Source organism: Taeniopygia guttata, chromosome 1A (assembly GCF_048771995.1).
Source record: "Taeniopygia guttata chromosome 1A, bTaeGut7.mat, whole genome shotgun sequence".
NCBI lineage: Eukaryota > Metazoa > Chordata > Aves > Passeriformes > Estrildidae > Taeniopygia > Taeniopygia guttata.
Window position 1 is genome coordinate 46,558,794 of NC_133025.1, and position 22,811 is coordinate 46,581,604.

Genomic DNA, 22,811 nt, shown 5'->3' on the forward strand with positions numbered 1-22,811 from the left:
CATAGAAATTTTTCTAGAAAGACGTCAAACTAACTGTGGGGGCTCTTATGGTTTTGTTCCTTGCAAATGCAGTTTGATAAGCAACTCACAAAGAAAAACTGATTTATATTGCCTGGGCCAATTTGGAATTCACTTTTTAGGGTGTGTTTTTTTATCGTTGTGGTGGTGAGGTTTTGTTTGTTTGTTGGGGTTTTTTGGAAGGTTGTTTGTTTGTTGGGGTTTTTTGGTTTTTTGTGGGTATTTGTATGTTGAGGGGTTTTTTGTTAATGGTGATTTTTGGTTTTTGCTTTTGTTTTTACCATGCCTTCTGGTGGTGATCTCTGCTGTTACTCACTATCTTTTTTGATGGCACATATCTTTATTCTCCATGCAAAATATCATAGTCATCAGTGCCTATTAGGGAGAAGACTGTAACAGGCAATCAGTGGCAGAGAGATGACCCGTCTGCAAAAATCCATCAAGAGTTTAGATTCTCTTCATTTCATAAAACAGAAACAAACAAAAAGAAATCCTGGGACCATGAGACTTTTTGAGATCATATACAAGCAAAAGTGTTAAGCTGTTTGATAAAATATTTATGTCGGTGATGGTTGGCATTGTTTTGAGAAGAGAAAGCACTTTGTATCATCACTGAGAAAAGGAAATTTCCTCTCATCCTGTGCCAAGATATTTTCACCTTAAGAGACTGCATGAAAGTGTTCTTGGAAAGCTAAGGATAACACAGCAGATCAAATAGCAATAACTGATGTGTTGATTAGGTGAAGTGTGGCTTCACGGCCAAATCTGTGCACAGGTGTGGCACTGAGAGAAGGGGCGGGGTGGAGTGTGCTCCTAAGCTACAATCTGCTCCTTGTGAAGGCTGGGAGGAGGCTTTGGACTGCTGAAAGGAACAGTGCCTGGATGCCCCGGCACTGCCTACACAGACTTCTCCGTACCTCAAGGAGTGGAGGGACAGGAAGAACTCTGTGCCTCCCTTCACTCCAGGCTGTGCCAGGGGTTCTCTCCTGCCCCGGCCAGAGCAGGAGTGATGTATGAGTCTGAGCCCTCCACACCCCAGACTCATACATCACTCTGCTCCCTATGACATACGGCACCTCCTGAGCCCAGCAAATCCTTCCCACGGCCATGTGAGTGCACGGGGCCCAAAGCTGCAGCTGCAGCCGCCAAAGAGAGGAGGTGGAGTGTGCCAGACCAGCATGGAAAATGTAGATGGTGAAGGCAGGTGATGAGCAAGATTGACAGTCAGTGTCCTACTGCGAATCAGCCCTGGGCCTGACCATCACAGATTCCCCTAAACAATTTCTCTATTTGTGGCTATTTTCTATATGTATTGTACTCCACAGATTTTGGCAAATAGAGAGACGGAGAGGATCTGAGGAGGAGTCCAATACTTCCACACAAGATAGGACACTGCACTTATTTCAGCAGTTCCCACACTTAGAAAAGTTCAGTGTAAATTGCTTTTCACTCAACATCCAGATAAGACAGAGGCTTAGTACCAAGAGGAAAAGCAAGATCAGGTTTGCTGTCAGCACCTGACGGCCCCACCTGCACAGGACGGGCTAGCCAGGGTGTAGCAGCACGGGAAAGGAGCTGCTCTGGGACACGAGTACAACTGTGGGACTGTGTACGACTCCTCTGTTTCCACACAGACCTCAGAAACCCATTAAGTGTTAATTTGGGGTCAATAAGTTCAAGGGCTTCCTGCAGAGATTCAAGAGACAGAAAGTAATTGGTCCCCTTAAAACAAATGTTTCTGGAAAGGAGCAGCCACATGAGACAGATATAAATTTGTCAAGGGAACGTGTGTGTAATTAACATCTTAGTCATTAAGCTGGGTGCAGAGAGAAGCCGGGAGTGTGGCTGCAGGCAGAGCAGGGAGGGAAGCGGGCCATGGCCAGAGCAGAACGAGTCGCAGCTTTAGGCAGAGTGCTGTCGCCGAGTGCGGTGGACACCTCCGTGACCAGCTCATCTTCCCTTGGCTGAGTGGGGGAGAGTCTGACTGCCAAGTGAGCTTTGGACAGAGAGGACAGCACCGTGCTCGGAACGGGAACATGGAAAAGTGGAAGGTTTTCACCTCTCTCTGCACTGTCACAACTTGTGCAAGTTCAACCGAAGAAACATGGAATGAAACTGGTAAATTATGATCTAGTGAATTGCACAACACATTCACCCCCAGGTGGGAGTGGGAGAAGGGAGACATGATGTCTCCTTCCAAGTCCTCTGGACTCCCAACACAGGCTACTTATTATAGTGACCTCTTCTCTCCACAGCCCATTGCTGTGTTTCAGTACTGTGCTTTGTTCAGTGTACACATCCTTCACTTTCTAAATATTCCATAATATGCTTACCATCAAACGATATGCAAACATACACACAGTGTGTGTCTAACATACACATAGCTCTATGTTCCCAAAAATGACAGCGCACCTCGAAAAACAAATTGGATTTACACTCCCCAGTGCAAACATTATTGTGTACCCTCCAGACACACACATCGCTCCTCACCACTGGTGCACACATTGCCCTGTGTACGGTGCTGCCATCCCTCTGTGCTTCCTGAAACACACACCCCTCTCCTCCCTATGATGCAGGCCTCGTCCCACTCCTCCCACCCACACACATCACTGTCCACCAATTTACACACATAGCACCACATTCCTGAAGGAAAGCACATCACTCTGCACTGTTTTATGAACAAATCACTGTGCCTGATAATACACGCAGTGCACGACAGTCCCTTATCTCTGAGTTGCAATGCGCCGTCATTCCCACATGCTCCCAACCCGTTGGCAGAAACACATCGCTCAGTGCCCTTGATCCACCTTAGCCTTACATCCCGACACTCAGAGCCCTCTGCACCCCCGACTCATACATCCCTCTGCTCCCTACAACATACAGCACCTCCTGAGCCCAGCAAACACACAGATCCTTCTGCACCAGCACCTGCTAGTGCATCATTTCGGTCCTCCCCGGTGGAGGGCTCATTCTGCTCCCTGAGGAGCAGACACAGCACTCGGCTGCTTCCCTATACACTCATTGCTCCATGACACCCAAAAGTGGCATCACTCTGCAGCAGCTGACACACACCTCAGTCAGCGCCCGATGGGGCATGCATGTCTCCTCTCCTGAGGACGCATCATCACTCTGTGCTTCAAGTGGCAAACACTCCGCTTTGCTGTTCCTCAACACACACACATTTCTCAACACCGGCGGAAAACACACACATTGCTTCACTCCGTGCCTGCAGGGTCTCTGCCCCTCTGTACCACATGAAAAATGCTGCATTTTGATAGCAAGAAAACACAAATATCCACACACATGGATCTGGGGCGATGACGACTATATCCCTCTACAGCCCATGACAATTCACAGTGCTCAGCAACCCCACCATCTCTTAAACCGCCCCGCTCCTGAACAGAGCATGTAGCTGGCAGGAGAAAGCAACATTCATCTCTGAGGACATCAAGGCTCTCACCAAATACACCAGATCCATGTAAGCTGCTTCTGCGCCCTAGACCATCTTTTCAATAAAAGAGCTGATGCTATGATGATCTGTACTTTGCTGTCCCGTTTGGGTTTTTTTTCGGGAAAACAGAGGTAATGCTGTGGAAGCATTGTAAATAGTAAGGAAAGTGGGACGTGTACTGTTTGAGGTGAAAGGATGTGATCTACATCTCCTTCAATGGAGAAGTGAACGTCCATAATTCGTTTGAAAAACGCTGGGGGCAGACTTTTGGTACATGCACGGTTAGGGGGCGGTGAGTTAGACAAACGAATGGAGTCAGTGGTCCCAAAACTACTGAAACAAATCTGTTCCTGACTGCTAGTACGTGGTGCTTCCCTGCTGAGCTCCGTGAACGGATGCCAGTGTGGATGGGAAGAATTCAAAGCACACGCAGTTCCAGACAGCCGTGTGGTCTTGTCTTTCAGTTATTTTGTTTTTGAGCAAAAGGCTTCGAGATGAACGCCTATCCTCTTTCCCTCCCATCAATGAGCGCTTTCGCCCCCAAACTGCACAGTCCTGCATGGGCACTGCCAGGTGGCACAGGCTCCCCAGCGTAGCTTTTTCCCGGCTTTCGTCCGCCCCCCGCCGTTTCCCCGCGCCCCGTACCCGCCGCCGCCGAGCCGCGGACGGGGCAGGAGGCGGACGAGCAGAGCCGGGGCCGCGCCGCTGCCGCGCTCGGTCCGACCTGAGTGAGGACTGCGCGGAGCCTACCCGCGGGCGGGCCCGGCCGCTCCCGCCCCTCCCGGCACGGCGCTGATTGGCGGCGCTCGCGGCTCGAAACCCCGAGCGCGCGCTTCCCCGGGCCGCGCTCCCGGCAAGGGACGCGGCGCTTCCAGCGGGCCGGGGCGGCAGCCGGGAGAGCTCGGCGGGGCCAGGGAAGTCGGCTGCCGCCTGTGCCTTCAGCCTTTATGCCGCGGCCCTGAAAAGAACGCTACAACTGAGCGGGAAGAAACAGCGAGCCCCCGGGGAAGGAGGCGGCTGCCGACGGCAGCTTTAGCCAGCGCTTCCGGGGCCGGCAATGAACGCGAGCGGAGCGGCGTCAGAAAAAACAGGGCGATCTCTAGGTTCGGGCAGCGGCACCGTTCTACACCGCTCGGCTGCGGTGCCGCCGCCGCCCCAGTGCGCCTTGCAAGGCGCTGTTGGAATGGGGCGGATGCGGGGGCGAGGCCAGGGCGCGATTCCCGCCCCGGAGGCGGGGCTTTCCCGGGGGATCGTGAAAAGCATCCAATGGCAGCCGGCCGGCGTCGCGCGGGCGCGGGGCCGGGGCTATAAATAGCGGGGCGGCGGAGCGGCGGGCTCAGTGTGCGTTGTGCTGCGCGTGAGGGGCTGTGTGCGGGTGCTGGGCCATGGCGCGCACGAAGCAGACGGCGCGGAAGTCGACGGGCGGCAAGGCGCCCCGCAAGCAGCTGGCCACCAAGGCTGCCCGCAAGAGCGCGCCGGCCACGGGCGGCGTCAAGAAGCCGCACCGCTACCGGCCCGGCACGGTGGCGCTGCGCGAGATCCGGCGCTACCAGAAGTCCACGGAGCTGCTGATCCGCAAGCTGCCCTTCCAGCGGCTGGTGCGCGAGATCGCGCAGGACTTCAAGACCGACCTGCGCTTCCAGAGCTCGGCCGTCATGGCGCTGCAGGAGGCCAGCGAGGCCTACCTGGTGGGGCTCTTCGAGGACACCAACCTGTGCGCCATCCACGCCAAGCGCGTCACCATCATGCCCAAGGATATCCAGCTGGCCCGCCGCATCCGCGGCGAGCGCGCCTGAGTCCCCTGCCTAGCTAACATAGACCAAAGGCTCTTTTAAGAGCCACCACATGGACAATTAAAGAGCTGTGGCCCTGTTCTGTGCCTCATCGTGGAAACTAATTTAGTTACAAAAGCTGCTTAGGATACACTACATGTGCTGCTAATACTAGGCATTCTGTCATTGTGATACCAATTCTCTAATTATCCAGGCGTGTTTTATCACAACTATACACTTTAAATTAGTGCTCCTACCCTATACTCTACAAGCGAGTGCTTATACAAGCGCCCCAGCCCTTTTAATTGTGGGTGTAGTGGCTCTTAAAAGAGCCTTTGGGTCTGCATGGGTTGCCGCAATGCCTGGCCGAGAAGGGCTGCGGCAGAGAACTCAGGCGCGCTCGCCGCGGATGCGGCGGGCCAGCTGGATGTCCTTGGGCATGATGGTGACGCGCTTGGCGTGGATGGCGCACAGGTTGGTGTCCTCGAAGAGCCCCACCAGGTAGGCCTCGCTGGCCTCCTGCAGCGCCATGACGGCCGAGCTCTGGAAGCGCAGGTCGGTCTTGAAGTCCTGCGCGATCTCGCGCACCAGCCGCTGGAAGGGCAGCTTGCGGATCAGCAGCTCCGTGGACTTCTGGTAGCGCCGGATCTCGCGCAGCGCCACCGTGCCGGGCCGGTAGCGGTGCGGCTTCTTGACGCCGCCCGTGGCCGGCGCGCTCTTGCGGGCAGCCTTGGTGGCCAGCTGCTTGCGGGGCGCCTTGCCGCCCGTCGACTTCCGCGCCGTTTGCTTCGTGCGCGCCATGGCCCAGCACCCGCACACAGCCCCTCCCGCGCAACACAACGCACACTGAGCCCGCCGCTCCGCCGCCCCGCTATTTATAGCCCCGGTCCCGCGCCCGCGCGACGCCGGCCGGCTGCCATTGGGCGCTTTTCACGATCCCCCGGGAAAGCCCCGCCTCCGGGGCGGGAATCGCGCCCTGGCCTCGCCCCCGCATCCGCCCCCTTCCAACAGCGCCTTGCAAGGCGCACCGGGGCGGCGGCGGCACCGCAGCCGAACGGTGTAGAACGGTGCTGCTGCCCGAACCTCGGGCTCGCCCTGTTTTTTCCGACGCCGCTCCGCTCGCGTTCATTGCCGGCCCCGGAAGCGCTGGCTAAAGCTGCCGTCGGCAGCCGCTTCCTTCACCGGGGGCTCGCAGTTTCTTCCCGCTCAGTAGCAGCGTTCGTTTCAGGGCCGCGGCAGAAAGGCTGAAGGCGCAGGCGGCAGCCGACTTCCCTGGCCCCGCCGAGCTCTCCCGGCTGCCGCCCCGGCCCGCTGGAAGCGCCGCGTCCCTTGCCGGGAGCGCGGCCCGGGGAAGCGCGCGCTCGGAGTTTCGAGCCGCGAGCGCCGCCAATCAGCGCCGTGCCGGGGGGGCGGGAGCGGCCGGGCCCGCCCGCGGGGAGGCTCCGCGCAGTCCTCACTCAGGTCGGACCGAGCGCGGCAGCGGCGCGGCCCCGGCTCTGCTCGCCCGCCTCCTGCCCCGTCCGCGGCTCGGCGGCGGCGGGTACGGGGCGCGGGGAAACGGCGGGGGGCGGACGAAAGCCGGGAAAAAGCTACGCTGGGGAGCCTGTGCTTGGCGCTACCTGTGCGGGGACTGAGCAGGGCGGGGCGAGAACGCGTTTTGCTTTGCTTTCCCTTGTAACCCGCAACAACGCACATTGCAGGGCCGGGGAGTGGGCATCCACCTTGAAGTCCGTTTTCTAAACCAAAAGAGCAAGCAACAAGAGCACCAGGTGGTCTGACAGCACCTGTCAATGCTCCCGGCTTACACCGTCTCCCTTTAATATTCGTCAGTAGAGCAGTATCATGTACCTGCCGTCGGGAATTTGCTTCGGCTGTTTTAATTGGGAAGCCACCGACAGCATTTATTTGTCTAACCCGCCGTCCCTACAGTGTACATACACCAAAACGAACTCCTAGGGCTTTTTAAGGGAATTATGAACGTCCTCGGATCCGCTGAATCACGTGCAGGACATAGCCTAAGTTTACTGCAAACACCGCCAATACTACTTTCCTTTAAATTTTTGATACTTTTACACCGCAACTGCACTCACTACCCTCAGCTCGAAAAGAAAAAAAAACAAAAAACAAACAAAAAAAAAACACCAAAAAAAAAACCAATCACAGGTAGGAATTTGCCACAGGATCAGCTCTTTTACTGAGGAGGTGGGTGGCTCTTAAAAGAGCCTTTGGGTTGAAAATATCGGACAAAGGAGGCAGAAACCGTCTACTTGGAGCTGGTGTACTTGGTGACAGCCTTGGTGCCCTCGGACACGGCGTGCTTGGCCAGCTCGCCGGGCAGCAGCAGGCGCACGGCCGTCTGGATCTCCCGCGAGGTGATGGTGGAGCGCTTGTTGTAGTGCGCCAGGCGCGACGCCTCACCCGCGATGCGCTCGAAGATGTCATTGACGAAGGAGTTCATGATGCCCATGGCCTTGGACGAGATGCCCGTGTCGGGGTGCACCTGCTTCAGCACCTTGTACACGTAGATGGAGTAGCTCTCCTTGCGGCTCTTGCGCCGTTTCTTGTCGCCCTTCTTCTGCGTCTTGGTCACCGCCTTCTTGGAGCCCTTCTTGGGCGCGGGGGCGGACTTGGCCGGCTCGGGCATGCTCGCGAATCCTCCCACTAGAGCTGCACTAGGGACGTCTCAGACAGAGAACGAACGGCCTGCCCTTCTGAGTGCCTATATTTATAGGGCGGTTATGCAAATTAGGGTTTCAGGCAGCCTAAGATATTATTGGCTGAGGCAAGTTTTTGCTGTGATAACTCTACACCCTTCATCACCATTGGTCAAATCTGGATCCGCGTACCTATTGGCTGTTTTAGGCACATCCTTGTCTTAGCCAATCGAAAGTCGCGCCTTCCGCTGAAGCGGTATATAAGGCCCAGCTCGGAACTTGAATTTATCATTGTTGCCGTTAGACTTCAGTTTTTCGGTTGCAGTCATGTCCGGGCGCGGGAAGCAGGGCGGCAAGGCGCGCGCCAAGGCCAAGTCGCGCTCGTCGCGGGCCGGGCTGCAGTTCCCCGTGGGCCGCGTGCACCGGCTGCTGCGCAAGGGCAACTACGCGGAGCGCGTGGGCGCCGGCGCGCCGGTGTACCTGGCGGCCGTGCTGGAGTACCTGACGGCCGAGATCCTGGAGCTGGCGGGCAACGCGGCCCGCGACAACAAGAAGACGCGCATCATCCCCCGCCACCTGCAGCTCGCCATCCGCAACGACGAGGAGCTCAACAAGCTGCTGGGCAAGGTGACGATCGCGCAGGGCGGCGTGCTGCCCAACATCCAGGCCGTGCTGCTGCCCAAGAAGACCGACAGCCACAAAGCCAAAGCCAAGTGAGTGCTGAAGAACAAAGGCTGTGAAGTTAAACCGTGAGAAACCCAAAGGCTCTTTTAAGAGCCACCTACAAATTCCGAGAAAGAGCTTGAATCTCATTACAATGGTGACAGCCCATGGGAGGTTTTGAAATGCTTGTTTCGGGTGTTTACTGTCAGAGCCTGACGCAGTTCCGTGTATGCAGCACCAGCCCCACGCTGTCATACTTCCCTCAAGGGTGGGGCTGACAGTTCCAGGAAGCGGGTCGGCCTTTCAGCAACCAATCCCTGCGCCTTGTAGGCATTTTGAAAGTCACCAAGGCGCTGCTACCTTTCCCCTACCATTTCAAGTGCCCGTCGAGCTGTTCCGGGACTCAGAGTACATTCACCAGCAGACTGCTGTTACCCCTCACCCCTCCCTAAAACGGTGGCAGCCACAGCATTTCAGCCCGTTTACGAAAATGTTGATGGCTCTTAAAAGAGCTGTCGGATTTAAGTGCGAAACGGGACTATTTCCATATATATATATATATATATATATAAAACTATGGGGTTAGCTTCTTGGGCGCTGCCTTCTTTGCCTTAACCGCTTTCGGTTTGGCTACCTTGGGTTTCATCACCTCCACCTTAGCCGGGCTCTTCACTGCTGCCACCGCTTTCCTGCGGTCTTTGTCACCTTGTGACTCTTGGCTGCAGGCTTAACTTTCTTAGTGCTCTGCTTTCCTGTCATTGCTTCTTAGCCGCCAGCTTCCTGGGCTTGATAACTGTTTGGGGTTTTTTGTTGTTTGGTTTTTTTTTGTTTTGTTTTGTTTTGTTTTTTTTTTCTTAAGAGCATTTTCTTTTGCTTCTCCGGGTTTCTTGCTGAGTCGGAAAGAGCCCGACGCATCTATACCTCTGGTCTGCACCAGGGTGCCCTTGCTGACGAGGCTCTTGAGCCCCAGCTTGATGCGGCTGTTGTTCTTCTCCACATCGTAGCCGCCGGCGGCCAGCGCCTTCTTGAGCGCGGCGAGGGAGAGCCCCTTGCGCTCCTTGGAGGCGGACACGGCCTTGGTGATCAGCTCGGTGACGCTGGGCCCCGCGGGCTTGCGGGCTTTGGAGCCGCTCGCCGCCTTCTTCGGCTTCTTGGCGGCGGGGGCCGGGGCGGTCTCGGGCAATGCGGTGTAACGGGGAGCACCGGACGGGGCCCGCCCCGCCGCGCCCCCGTTTGTTGCGCTGCCTGGCCCCGCCCTCCCCGCCCGGCCCCGCCGCCGCCCGGTGCCCCGCCCTCCGCCTTGTGTTTCTTCAGGTGAAATAGAATGGATTTATTCTACTTTATCTGTCACGAAATCGTCCTTTTTCTACGTAGGTAAGGCCGCGGGTGCGGCTGTTTTTCGCCTGTTCATGTCTTGTCGCGAAAAGAGTTGGATTTGAGTAGCTAGGGGACGAAAAATTCCCGAGTCCTGCCAGCAAACGGACCTCGAGAATGCGGAAGTCCTGTTTTTCTTCTTAAATTAGAAATTCTGCTTTAAAGTGAACGTGAGTCAGAAAACTCAGTATTAATCTTCAGACGGTCCTTTTTACCTTAGCTAAGAAAACAAACAGAATCTCATTCTTTAAAATAAAACGGCTTCAAAGAGGGTGCTGCCATTTCTCCTACCGAGATTTATACCTCTGGCTATGGTGAAACACACAGGCATTTTTTTTTTTCCTTTACTTCCAAACATAAAGTTTCCAGATGTTCCACACTTCTATGCATGAAGTATGAGACAGCATATTCTTTATCCCCTCAGAATGGGCTACCCTCTTTGAAACACTTTCCTGTTGTTAACTTAGTGAAAGGCTCTGCAATATCAGTGGAATAATTTGGGACCTGAACACCAAAGATTAAAAAGTTTGTGTTAGACCACAGAGCTTCATGTGTCTGATGCACAGAAACAGACCACTCTCTAAACGAAGTGCTAAATCTGTAAAATTCATTCATGTGATTCATTAACATTGATGGGGGAAAAAATGCACAGATCTTGAGTCTGCAGTAGATGTCAGAGCACCATTCATATTTTGATCTGAAGCTGGAAAGAAAAACCACAATTTTTGCTCACTGCTCTTTTTCTATGTTACAGATCATGTCACAGCAGTTTCTGTACATAAAAGCTTTGGCTGCAGCATGAAGTGAGGCAAAGCTCTTTATGCACATTGTGGTGACTACCCCATTAGCATGCATATATTCTTGCCAGCTACAACTTTGAGTATAGTTTTGTGTCTCTGTCAGGAGTTCCTAATTCATTTACCTTGAAATTTAATGGCCGTTAATAATATAGCATGGTCAAATTGCTGCATTTATTTCTACCTCATGTAAACAAACTGCACTTGATTAGTTTAGGTATGATGCTGACCAGTTATGATTAACTTCCCTTTTTCAACAAGATGAAAAATCTGTGAGTGGAAAAATACCACCTCACTTCTTTATTTTATTCCACCAGAGAACAGTAAAATGAACCTCTTGAAGATTTTGGAAGACTCTTCATCTTCAATTAATTCACACAGTCTGATTTAAAAAACCCCTCTTATTGGCGCTTGACATTTTCTTGCATAATTATGGTAAAAAAGACTTTAGGAAAATAAACACACTTTTCTTGCATTTATTTCTCTTTCTAAGTCCTTCTGGCCATTGAGGTCCCCTAGCTGAGGAATTATGATGTTATGATGAAGCAGAGTGCCAATAAGACGGCAAATTCAGCAAATCTGGATTTGGGCTTTCAAATCCTGTTTGAAGTGGGATGGCTTATAGACTAAGGTTCTCTGGAAATTTTACACAGCAAGAGAACTTGACTGTATAACATTTACTCCATGTAGTAATAGGGGGCATAAAGAACTGAATAGTGAAATTGTTGACATCCCCTAAAGTTTCCTGCAATCAGGTGGATGACTGTGTGTTTGCTCTGTCCCATCTAGGTCTGGTAGAATCCTTGATGTCCTTTAAAAACTAAATGTGTTACAGTGTCTAAACAGGTTTTTGTACTCACCAACTCTGCAATCACCTATGCCAATACCTGTGTTGGGACAGAAGCCTTTCTACCTCCCCCATTTTCTGCAAATCTTATTTTACAAGAGTAATAATGCATCACAATTGCACACTTCCCTCCAGCTTGCAACATTATATTTCCAAGACTGTTTTCATTTACTCACACAGCTGGCACACAGCTGTATGCCTGTATAGTGTATGCCTGTATCCTGTATAGTGGTGCCAACCACAACAACAACCATCTCCAGAGGAAAAACTTCTCAGTATGTACCACAGCAACACAGTGACACATTGTGGTAATCCTCATCTCACTCCACTTTTGTCTCCACCATTCTCTATCAAATGTAAAATTGAGCAACTTTAGGCTAAATTTTATAATTATTTTGGGGGTGCCTACTTATTTGATTTTCCTCTTCTGTTTTTATCCTGTTATTCCCTTTCCTTATTTTTACAAAGATTATATAATCTCGTGACCATTTTATATACAAGCAGTCAAGTCATTTTTATTAGGAGAAGGATGCAGAAGTATAAGAATAATCAAGACCTACAAGGAGACAGGAATACAGCATCACCTCACAGAGTAGTAAATATACAAAGACTGGGGTTCATGGTTCACCCTCCTCACCCAAAACCTGCTGTTTCTTGTGTGATTAGCAGCACAAAAACCTGAAGTTATGCACCAGAGATCATTACTCTAGTCATGGTCAAACTTAGTTAAGATACGTGTAGTAGTGCATATTTCCCTGCAATGCAGACATAAAAAAGAACAGATGGGAAGGATCCTTAATGAGAGAGATCTCACTTATTGTGCATTTAATCCCTCCCTCTTATGCATTTATGATCACAATTCCAGCCAGCTTTGCTACCTCACCTTAGAAGAGGTGAAATAAAGAACAACAGGATCTCAATGGTATTCCAGGCTGTCAGTCTCTGTATGCACTGTCAGTAGGGACAGAGATTTCTGTTAGAGTAGCAAGAAGCTGCCTGCAAATCCTACAGAACAATTTGGTTTTTGCAGGTGCTATCAGTGTGAGCCAGCTTGCACTGCAAGAGAGCAGATCTGAAAGCCCCTTAGAGCACTTCCCAGACAGCGTGGAAAGTATAGATTATTATAACCAGTAACAATTGCCCATTTACTTGCAAAAATATACAGTAATCCAAATCAAACTTAGTGCCTGCTAGCCAACTAAAAAAATTTCAAAATCAGGATAGCTTTCCAATTATTGCATGTCCCTTTTGTGATATTTGGCTCTAGGGAACAAAGCCGAGCAGCCACCTAGATAGCATTAAAAGTCCTAGAAAGAGAATCTAACAAAGGTCCAGTGTTCAACTGTTTGTACTCATACTGAGAATAATTCTTCTTGAACTCTTTCTCCTATTCCTTTCCTTCCTTATGACTTTTCTACGTGAACACCTAACTGCACTGCATTTCATATTACCATGACCTTCCCAAACCTGTAACCCCATCTCTGTTTTGGAGATAGAAGAACTGAGAGTCATTCACAATTTTTAAGGATTTATCAAGAATGCAATTTGTCCTTAAAGCATTCACAAACACTTTTCAAAGCAGGTTTGTCAAATACAGAGACTTGATTCATGATGGACATAAAGGCCATCCCAACAGCCATTTATCTCCTGCTGAATACTGAATTAATTATGGATGCAAGCAGTGGTACCTGTATGACAAATATTTGGGAGGTACAGAAGGCCACACTGCATGCTCATAGCCAGATGCCCATTTCTCTTTGGATCTAGATGAGATCCATCCGTCTTCTGCAAGTGTTCTGTAGTTTAGAAATGTTCCCAAGTCTTGCTGGTGTTAGCAGGGGGACAAATCCATGGGGGAGAAGGGCCTTCTATCAGAGGGGACAGGCAGGGATGCACCACTGCCACACAGTCTTCCACAACAGCATCTCCTGCTCACACTGCAGGACAGCAAGGGCTGGGTTAGGAACCATCTCTGGCCCAGAGCAGGAACTGTGGGACAGGATACTTGAAATTGGAACATAAACCTAGCGAACCTGTGGGATATCAAACGAGGGAGGAAAGGGATAAAGAATTGCTGTCTATAATTTGTCACATATTATAGAGCAGGTGCCTGGAAGAGATGGGCTGAAGGAGCTTTTGAAGATGAGTTTTCTTCTCTAGAGGGAGCTTCAGAGTGTGAATAAACTGACTGCGTATGAACCTCTAAAGAGGGATGAAGTTAGGTGAGATGCATCTCTATCTGAAGTTCAAGGTAACAGTTTTAGCTTTTCCTGGACTTCTTCAGGCCTCTGTGTCCCTGTCATGTTTTTGTTATGCCAAATGGGAGGGTTAGTTAACATAACACAGTAGCTTTTGAGGTTCCTAGGCAATCTCAAACAGAATTTGACAAAGCTGTCAAGATTTCAGACACTGACTTCTTGAAAGTTTTACAAAAATAAGTAGATTTTGTAGGTGAGGAGAATCCAGACTCCCTTCTTCCAAGAGAAATTTTGCCTTGTGAACTCAGCCATCAAGAAGTCTATTGAAAAAGAGACACGAGAAACCAGGTTACTTAATTTCTATTTTTTACCAACCTAAGAGGTTTCTTTGTGGTTCTGGAAATATGTTAAACAATTCTCTATTTACTATAGTCCTGGAGGGGATGGGTAGCCAGACTTGCTCTGGTGTGGTGCTGCTGCTGCTGCTGCTAAGAGGGTGAGCAGAGAAAAGCATTCACCAACAGCGCTGGTGTCAGCAGAGCCCGCGTGTGGCTGCACTGAATTACATCAGCTGTGCCATGGCCAGGGCTGGAGGCTCACGGGCTGAGTGAGGAGCTGCTCCTTTGTGCAGCAGAGTCTTATGCCACACAGCCTGCACTGAAACATGTCATTAAAGCTGGCAAATGGCAGCGTAAGCTGCTCTGTTCAAAAGCACTGCAGGAATTCATTCTCTGCATCCAAATAAATACTCGATCTCTGCAAACGCTGCTAACAGTGTTTTGACAAGGCAATTTGGGATGGTATTTTTGTTACATGAATGCTCGCTCACAAAGCAGGCACAGTCAGTGCGCTTGGCTAATTTTCTGCTTAAATGGAACTAACAAGAGGTATTCTCTTCCCATAGGCTTTCCTGTTCCCCCCGCCCTCCTCTGCTCTTTGCAGCTTTCTTCAAACCCAGCTGAGGACCCACATACACTGGTGACCAGAGCCCATAGCAGCCTGTCACAGTCTGGAATGCTTTCAAAAAATTAATTTGGATCTGCTGGTAAGGTTACTAATAGCTGATACAGCCCTTTTGTTCCAATTTGCTTGCTTTGTTTTAGTTTTGGTCTATTCTAGTTTCCACTGATTCTGAATTAATATCTTGCTGTGAAAAGTTAAGATTTGTCTTTGATACAACTGAAAAAGAAAATAAAAGAAAAAAAAAGGACGGTTTTTAGCTCCAGGGTCTAGTAGTTAAGGTTGTAAGTACCAAGCATGGCAGAAATCTCCTGTTAAAAAGATGGTATAAGATGGTATGTAAGTGTAAATTTACTCAAATTTTCTCAGTTATTTGATCAAAACAATGTTAGTCAAGGAAGTATTTATTTGAAACTCCAGCTTCAAATGTTACACATTTGCATTCAAATGTTACATCACAGTAGCTGCTAACAGCTTCAGATCAGACATTTCTGCCATATATCCCTTCTGCTGGAGAGACCGGGAGCATAAAAACCAGTCCTTTCTGCCAAAATCCCCTGAAAGGAAGAGAGCTGAGGCAATAAAACATCCTTCCTTCTCTTTTCTGGTCACCTGCTCCCACAGAGTGCCCTCAGGCATTTCAAGAGGATGTGGCTAGACAGGAAAGGGCAAAGCATTTTTGGCCAGGGTCATTGTGAACACCTGCTGTGCCCCTTCCACCATCAAGCCCAAGCACTTTTCAGGTCACCAACAGAGGCAGCAGTGTACAGCACGCAGCATGGTCACGCCTCCACCAGCTTGCAGAACTGCCCGGTGAAGGTCAGACCTACTTCACACATCTGGAGATCCCTCTTAAGTTAAGATTCACTCCAAGCAGGCTCCTGGAACCTACTTGGTGACTCAGCAGATGTACTTATATCTGTGCAAGTGCACAGATATACACTGAAAGTGCAAGCCTTTCAGTCCTTGGCAGGTGCTGAGAGAAGACACTCTTCTCCCATCCAGCTCCCAGTCCCACCTGCTCACCTTTGCTGGAGTTGGTCTTTTTAATTATCAGTGGGAAAGAAGACCAGCAGTCTCACCAGAGTGATGTTTCTGAGAGTGTCAGCAAGGCCAAAAACCAATAGCAAAATGCTGTGGTAGGGCCACTTGTTAGGAAATAGTGGGGTTTTTTATAACACACATCTCTTCTCTAAAATCACATTGACATCTGTAGCTCCTCACATGAAGTCCATGCTTTCTGGGTATGCACCTTGTTAAAGGGGTGAATTATGGGGAAATATTCTCTTTAAATGGTGAAGGAGTCCAGGGATGATTCCTGCGAGAAACCATCCTCAGCTGAGACCAACATCTGATCTTGAGTGAAGTGCAGATCTTTCAGTGGACATGAAAGTCTGTGAGGGAATAGTCTAAGGAAAATGAATCGTCTCTTCTGCACCCTAATCAGGTCCTTGCCCACAGACTGAGCATTACAAGAGTTTTTGACAATATTTTGCGGCTGAGTATATTGAAAGAAGACAACTGGGAAAAGGAGAGCATCCAAAACTCTGTCATCATCTTAGGCTCATTCTTGACCCTTTTCTTTCTTTTCTTTATTTCATTTTTACCAAAACTCACTGTCCTAACAAGGACTTATCTGCAGGCACAAATTCTAACACAGATGCAGTCACATGAAAAAAAAAGTGCTCTATTCTATTTGGGAATGTGAGAAAAGAACTTTCTGTCAACTCCAAACCCTTGCCAAGGCAGATGGGCTCCAGTTCAAGCATACGCTTGCTAAAACAAAGGGAAGGGCTAAAGCACAGTTTCCTTCAGTGTCAAAGCTCACCTTCCTGTTAACGTGCAGTATGTACAGATTGTAACAGACCAGGGTTGCATATTTTACTTCAAAATAACGTTTTTTCTTTTAATGTTGTAACTGGTTGAAATAACTCTCCCATGCAATTTATTTTTTCATTCACATTTCATCTCCTGTACGTCCACTCCTGAAAAAACATTTGGCATACTATTTCACACCTTTTTTAACATAATTGAAAACTAAGTTGCTGTTGAAATGAATAATCCTAGCCTCCTCCTCTCCTTCTCAGTCTCAGCCCTTTTTAAGGTCAGCTCAGCAATTGTGTGGCTACGCATCCCACAAACTCAACAGGAAAGCCTCACACTCAGTGACAGCTAGATAGCTTTCAAATTAGATAGGTCAGGGGCAAAAGCAGAGCTTCCCTCTCAACAAACAGTCCTGAAGAGTACAAATCCACCCAACAAGAAACTAGATGCCCCATCTTCAAGCACAGCTCAAAAGAAGTGTCCCCAGGACCACAGGCCCTGTCTCAATAAAGACACATTTCACTTTGGACCACCACTGAGTGCCATCCAAGTTCTTTTTCCTGATCCCATCAAAAGAATCTTTGATTAAAACTGGCTGTGGTTCAACATGAAAGGCAGTGCCAGGAGTGGCACTTAGGCTGTTTCTACCCAACACCTTCGTCACTTCTTCCCTCTGATCACATCTGTATGGAACAACTTCCAGGCAACAGCAGAACAGGAGATCCAAATGATCCTTTCTTTCTGATTACTGATTGCTGGGCAGGCACCTCAGGAAAACAAGAGGCCTGTTTCTCAACTGTTGTGGTGCCTATGGTTAAGAAACAGAGTAAAACCACAGGGTGATATCTCCTTTTGCAGCATGTTTTTATGTACTGGGAAGGAGAAGGGATGGGAATTTAGAGCAATGATCTTGCTATGGGGCTGCTTCCCTTTTATGGATTTTCCCAAAGAGCTGGGATTTTAAAAGTACACTGGCCTTGAATGGAGTAGTTGGCTGGCTGATAGCTCCCCTGGCTCTAGATGTGTAGTGGAGGGAAACTTAAGTCATCAAACAATTGGCAGCTCCAGCACAGAGTAAAGTCAGCTGCTATTTCAGGGAAAGGAAAGGCAACTGCTCCCTGCAGGGAATATCTGCACTACCTCAGAGCCAGGAATAGGCTGCGATTTTTAAACTTTTTTTCCACCCTACACTTCAGGAAAAGTGAACACACAATGTTCATTCGCAGCGATCATTTCCTGAACATGATGTGTGCTCACTGTCCCACAGGTCACTTTCCAGTGTGTCACATCCTTCTGCACAAGGGAGAACAGGAAATGGCAAACTCCCAGTATGAGGCAAAGCATTCCCATCGCAGCAATTGGTCCACAGGAGCTATAAATTGGTCTCCTCCAGAAACAGATCAAAATTTCTCTTCTGGGAGGGTGGCTGGAAACTGAAGGTAAGTTTGAACCAATAATTTTTTTAGTGTCTCTGAGTACTCTATTAGGAAAGTGTTTGCAGGCTTTGGACTAATGTATACCTTTAGTGTTGGGGAGATTTTTCCCTAAGAACAGGAGTTGGATTTTTTTCCTTTCTGCCGTTATTGATCAATGTGAAAAGATTTGCATCACTACATGGCCTATGCAATACAATGAATGATAGTTCTAATAATTCAGTGAGATAGTTGCTGTTATTATCTGAGACAGTTCTCAGTGAGTAAATCTTCAGAATAAATTGTTAAGAGGCTACAGGAATTGACATATTTAATGATCATCATATTGATCCGTTGTTAAGTTATTGGTGATATGCTCATTGTCCATTTCAATGCTGGTATCCATTTAGACTTGTTAGTCCTTGTGCTTCCAGCTTTATTTCTAATTATAATGTCAAAATAATAGAACACAGGCTCCAGTTAAGAGAAGCACAATGTACTAAGTGATTCAAATGACCTAAGGACACCAAGAGAGACTGGGGACATTTCCTGAAGGGCATGGGGGGCATCTTAAAGGTGTGAGGTGAATTAGGACAAGCCAGCAGAAGGGAGAAAGATTGCAGTGAGAATTACTTATGAGTACACTTCCAGATGGAAAGACTATGGTACAAAGTTTTCTCCTGCAACATGAGGATTCTGCAGAATGAAGCCCCAAGGATCCTAACTACATAGTGTGACTTTATGAGGGACCAGGCACCTTCAGTTCCCACAGTACAGAAGACTTAGAAGTGAAAAGGTACCTGCAGCAGTGAAGAGTTTTGCTCATTTGGCTTAGTGACAGGGTCTTTCTGCTACAGAGACTCGTTTTGGCTGTGAGGGCATTATGGGCTCCAAACAGCTTCTTAGCTCCAAGGCTGGACCTTGCTAGGTGCAGAGGCAGCACAGCTGTGTGCACAATGCAGTATTGTGAAGCACAGAAACTCTGCTTCCACCAGACAATCAGCTACACCACTCCTGTTGGCTCTGTTGTCTCAGCTTCCCTGTAAGCAGGATTGAAATTCCTGGCTTTCTTTGTAGAGAATTTTGCAGCCCTACAGCAACCTGAAAATATTTAGTGGAACATTTCCTTCTGCACTTGTGGCAATGAACAGAGGCAGCAGAGATTGTCTACCACAGAAACACTGAAGATTCATCTTCTAGAAGCGAAGCCTCTCCTGCTATTTTGCCAGGGGAGGTTTTCCAGACCCAGCAGTATTCAAGCCTTTTCTATTCACAGGCCTCTGTATTTCCCCTGTTTTCCCAACTGCCAGGGAGGGCACACTAAAAATGGGCCTGCTTTTCTGATGTGCTCTTCACAATTCATTTAAACAAGGTTCAGAGGCCTCCCTGCCACTGTAACTGGGTATTTATGACCACAGGTTGGACTAAGCACCACAGAACAATAGTTCCCATCTTTGTTCATACACTGACACCAGGTTACAACAGGAAAAAAAAATGCTGCAGGGCCTTGAGTTGCTGAAGCTTAAAGAAAGGAATGATGTTCACAATACCCGTCCAAGGCATTAATAAGATCCTCACCTCCTATATGGAAAATTCAGGCATAGTCTCCACTCAGCAGCTTCCCTCTGTCCTCTTTTAATAGAAAATCACCCCTAAACAAAAACCTGGGATCGTGGCTTTCACCTCCTTGGAGTCTGACCTTTCTTGTGAAAGATGTCCTTCTGAAACCCATCAGATTACAGATTAGTTCTGGCAGCATTGCTCTTCTGGGCACTGAGTCACCTAATCTCAGGGGAATTTCTGTCCCCAGGGTTTCAAAAGACTTTTTCTGTTTTCACAGAGATAATGGTAACAGCACCTCTGACCCCAGTTCTTAGGCTATGCAGGGATTCAGAAAAACATTTTAAAGTTTCACTGTCTGAAAGTTACAATGGAATATGTAATTAAATGTACACATTCATATGGGTATGTGTGTGTACGTGAATGTGCACGTGTGTGCAGATGGAAAACCCTTCTTGTCGCTGGGTTGAAGCAACAAAAATTTGGCTGTATGCCATCCCTGAAATGGTGGTCCAGGATGAGCATGTCTCATGATGCTTTTTGACACAAATCCCAACCCAGGCTTTTCTTTCTCTGGACAGAAGCCATGGAGAGGAACAGTGCTGCCTTTCCGCCGACACCAGACCCCACGCACCACTTCCACGTAGCCCTGCTGGATCAGAGACGGAGGCTGCGTGGCCAAATTGCTCACCTTCACAAGGCAGCTCGGAAACTCAACAAGCTCCGCAAGAGGTCCCTGATTGCCAACGTCAGCGGGAGCACCCTGACCGCTGCCGGAGCAGTCACAGCCATCCTGGGGCTGTCCCTGAGCCCGGCGACGCTGGGAGCCTCTCTGCTGGCGTCGGCCGTGGGTCTGGGCCTGGCCACGGCAGGGGGGGCCGTCAGCATCACTTCTGACCTCTCCTCAGTTCTCTGCAATTCCCGGGAGGTGAGGAAGGTGCAGGAAATTGCAATGACTTGTCGGAAACAGATGAGGGAAATACTCGGCTGCTTGGAGTTCCTTCGCCGGGGGCAGGGCCCGGGCGACCCTACACTGCGCCAGTCAGAGAAGAGGGCATCCATCTCGCTCTACAACTCCGTCTGCTTCATGGTCTTCTGCGGCTCCCACAGCTTCCTCGTGCCCGAATACACAAAGGAGGTCACTAAAGTAAGCCAGGCTGTGCTGAAGGCCAAAATCCAGAAGCTGGCTGACAACCTCGAGACCTGCACCAGGGCAATGGATGAAGTCTGTGATCTTCTTGAGTCCAGAACAGAGCTTTCCCCATGTACGAGGAGACTCAGCTTGGATGCTAAAACCACTTCCGAGATCCTGAGACCATCCAGCTGAAACAGCATTTGGCCCATATTAAAACTGGGTTTGGAGACATTATTAACTATGACCATTAGCACTGCTACCTGTTGTTTTACAGTTCATGGTGCTGATGCTGTGAGGCGGACATTCTGCAGACCCCTTTTCCCCAGCCATCTCCACTGCTCTGCTTCCTCAGCAAAAATAAGTAGGTCAGGAGGCGGATGAAATACCTGATGCTGACTGAACCTGGTTTGTAAACAACTTACGAATCTGTGTGTGGTACAAGGGCTGGAGTACCCTAAAAAAGCCAACAGATGCCAATTTCCAGCAGAGTATAATCCCATTACCAAGGTACATCTGGAAAGGCTGTAGAAAGAAGCAGCTCCAGATATGACAGACTGTACGGATAGTTCCCCATCTGAGGGTGAAATAGCAGGGCCAGAATTTATCTGTTTGGAGAAACCTCTCCAGACTGAGAACTGTGATGTTTGTATTCTATTTATTTACATAGAATGATTTTAAGCTTATGATATTGTATTTAAGAGTGTGTATATATTTTTTTTTTTTTTTGAAAGGAGGCCTCTGTTCCAAAGGAAAACTGCTGTTTTTTTAGAGTAAAAGCAAGTCTGTAGCATGTGAGAGCAAGTTACCTGTTATTTTGCTGTGAGGAAGGGAAAATCCCTGTAGGAAAAGGAAAGCATGACCTGAATGCTGATAGTAATAAAATAGGTGAAACACAGCCAAACAGTGACAATAGACTTTAGGAGCCAAGACAGAGAGAAGAAGAGTGGCCCTGAGTCTGCCTCAGGGCATTGGTGGAAGGAAGCAGTTATATCTCCTGGGAAGGGTAGGGTAGATTTGTGTTACTGGTCTGAGCTGGAGCCCCGTGACAGGAGCACACCTGAGAGGTGGAGGTGCCACTCTCCATGCAGTCAAGCAGCCTGTGAGACCCACAGTGGATCATCTGTGAGGGGTGAGGCAGCACTCATGGAAAGCTACACATACTCCTAGAAAGGCTTCCCACAGAAGGCTTCATGTTAGTGAAATACATGCGGGTACTAATATTCAGGAGGGGTAGAGAGGAGTAGGATGATTCAGTGGCAGAACCCCTACAAAGCAGGAGCAAGGACTGGGGCCCTGTTTCAAGTGACTGTTCTGCTAAATATGCCCTTTGTGATTTTGAGCCATCAGTACCTCAGTTCCCTGTCTAAAAATGGGGATAGCAGCATTTCCCTACCTCACAAGAATGTGTCTGGGATCATCCCACTCAGAAGTGCCCAAGTATGGTGATGATGGGGATCATGTCAGTACCTGAAAGAGGTACAAGGAAGAGACCCTGAAACTAGCTTGAGGCAACTAGAAGAGTTAATGCAGAGGTAACTCCCTCCACAAGCATGTCCCAGTGGATAAGGGAAACTTCCCTGCACAGGCACAAATCAAAATGATCAGAAAAACCTACTCTGTAATTCTGTAACACTGACCAAATTCTTAGGGAGGGCAGTACTCCATGTCACAAAGCTTGAATTCTTGTCCTTTTTGTCTCTTCTTTTAATGATATCAATATTTGTTTTAATATGTTGTAGGAACAATAAAAGCTCTGGTTCTCCAGAGTGAGACTCAAATGCTTTTGATAGCCATGTCTGTTTGAACAGAAATTAACAAGTACACTGCTGATTTGAATAAATGAATATGAAGCATTTTTGTGTCAGTGTCTCTGCACTCCTGGAGGTGGTGTGATTGTACACATTGTCCATCTCGTCTCATTATGCACCCTTTATGAAATAGCTGGTATATCTGCACTAAAATTCATCTGCTGGGGATGCTGTCACCCTGCCCCTGCTAAAGACTGTAACATGCAGTAGAGCCAGGAGCATATTTGTTTAAAGCCAGGTTTCAAAGCCTTGGAGTGACAATTTCTAAATCCAGTATAATCTGCAGTGTCCTGTGCTGAAAAGCACAAAAAAGGAATTACTACCTAGAAGATGTATAT

General features: G+C 48.9%; 6 protein-coding genes across 6 annotated transcripts; 3 read left to right on the forward strand and 3 right to left on the reverse strand.

Annotated features, from left to right (window-relative positions):
• Window positions 1–4,780: 4,780 nt before the first annotated feature.
• Window positions 4,781–5,284, forward strand: LOC121469108 (histone H3). Its single transcript, XM_041713512.2, has one exon. The coding sequence runs from the start codon at window positions 4,855–4,857 to the stop codon at window positions 5,263–5,265; it is 411 nt and encodes a 136-aa protein (XP_041569446.1). The 5' UTR covers window positions 4,781–4,854; the 3' UTR covers window positions 5,266–5,284.
• Window positions 5,285–5,564: 280 nt separating this feature from the next.
• On the reverse strand, window positions 5,565–6,057 carry LOC140682203 (histone H3). Its single transcript, XM_072923315.1, has one exon. The coding sequence runs from the start codon at window positions 6,040–6,042 to the stop codon at window positions 5,632–5,634; it is 411 nt and encodes a 136-aa protein (XP_072779416.1). The 5' UTR covers window positions 6,043–6,057; the 3' UTR covers window positions 5,565–5,631.
• A 1,354-nt stretch (window positions 6,058–7,411) lies between these two features.
• On the reverse strand, window positions 7,412–7,961 carry LOC100227296 (histone H2B 5). The gene has a single exon (XM_002195263.6). The coding sequence runs from the start codon at window positions 7,883–7,885 to the stop codon at window positions 7,505–7,507; it is 381 nt and encodes a 126-aa protein (XP_002195299.1). The 5' UTR covers window positions 7,886–7,961; the 3' UTR covers window positions 7,412–7,504.
• A 238-nt stretch (window positions 7,962–8,199) lies between these two features.
• On the forward strand, window positions 8,200–8,726 carry LOC100224416 (histone H2A-IV). The gene has a single exon (XM_002195287.7). It carries the CDS (start codon window positions 8,223–8,225, stop codon window positions 8,610–8,612), a length of 390 nt encoding a protein of 129 aa, XP_002195323.1. The 5' UTR covers window positions 8,200–8,222; the 3' UTR covers window positions 8,613–8,726.
• A 406-nt stretch (window positions 8,727–9,132) lies between these two features.
• Window positions 9,133–12,290, reverse strand: LOC140682278 (histone H1.01-like). Its single transcript, XM_072923973.1, is given in 2 exon segments — window positions 9,133–9,732; window positions 12,282–12,290. Coding segments are annotated over 2 exon segments (609 nt in total).
• On the forward strand, window positions 9,713–22,518 carry APOLD1 (apolipoprotein L domain containing 1). The gene is made up of 4 exons (XM_072923314.1): window positions 9,713–13,827; window positions 14,679–14,819; window positions 17,826–17,997; window positions 20,112–22,518. The coding sequence occupies exon 4, from the start codon at window positions 20,117–20,119 to the stop codon at window positions 20,855–20,857; it is 741 nt and encodes a 246-aa protein (XP_072779415.1). The 5' UTR covers window positions 9,713–13,827; window positions 14,679–14,819; window positions 17,826–17,997; window positions 20,112–20,116; the 3' UTR covers window positions 20,858–22,518.
• Window positions 22,519–22,811: the final 293 nt, after the last annotated feature.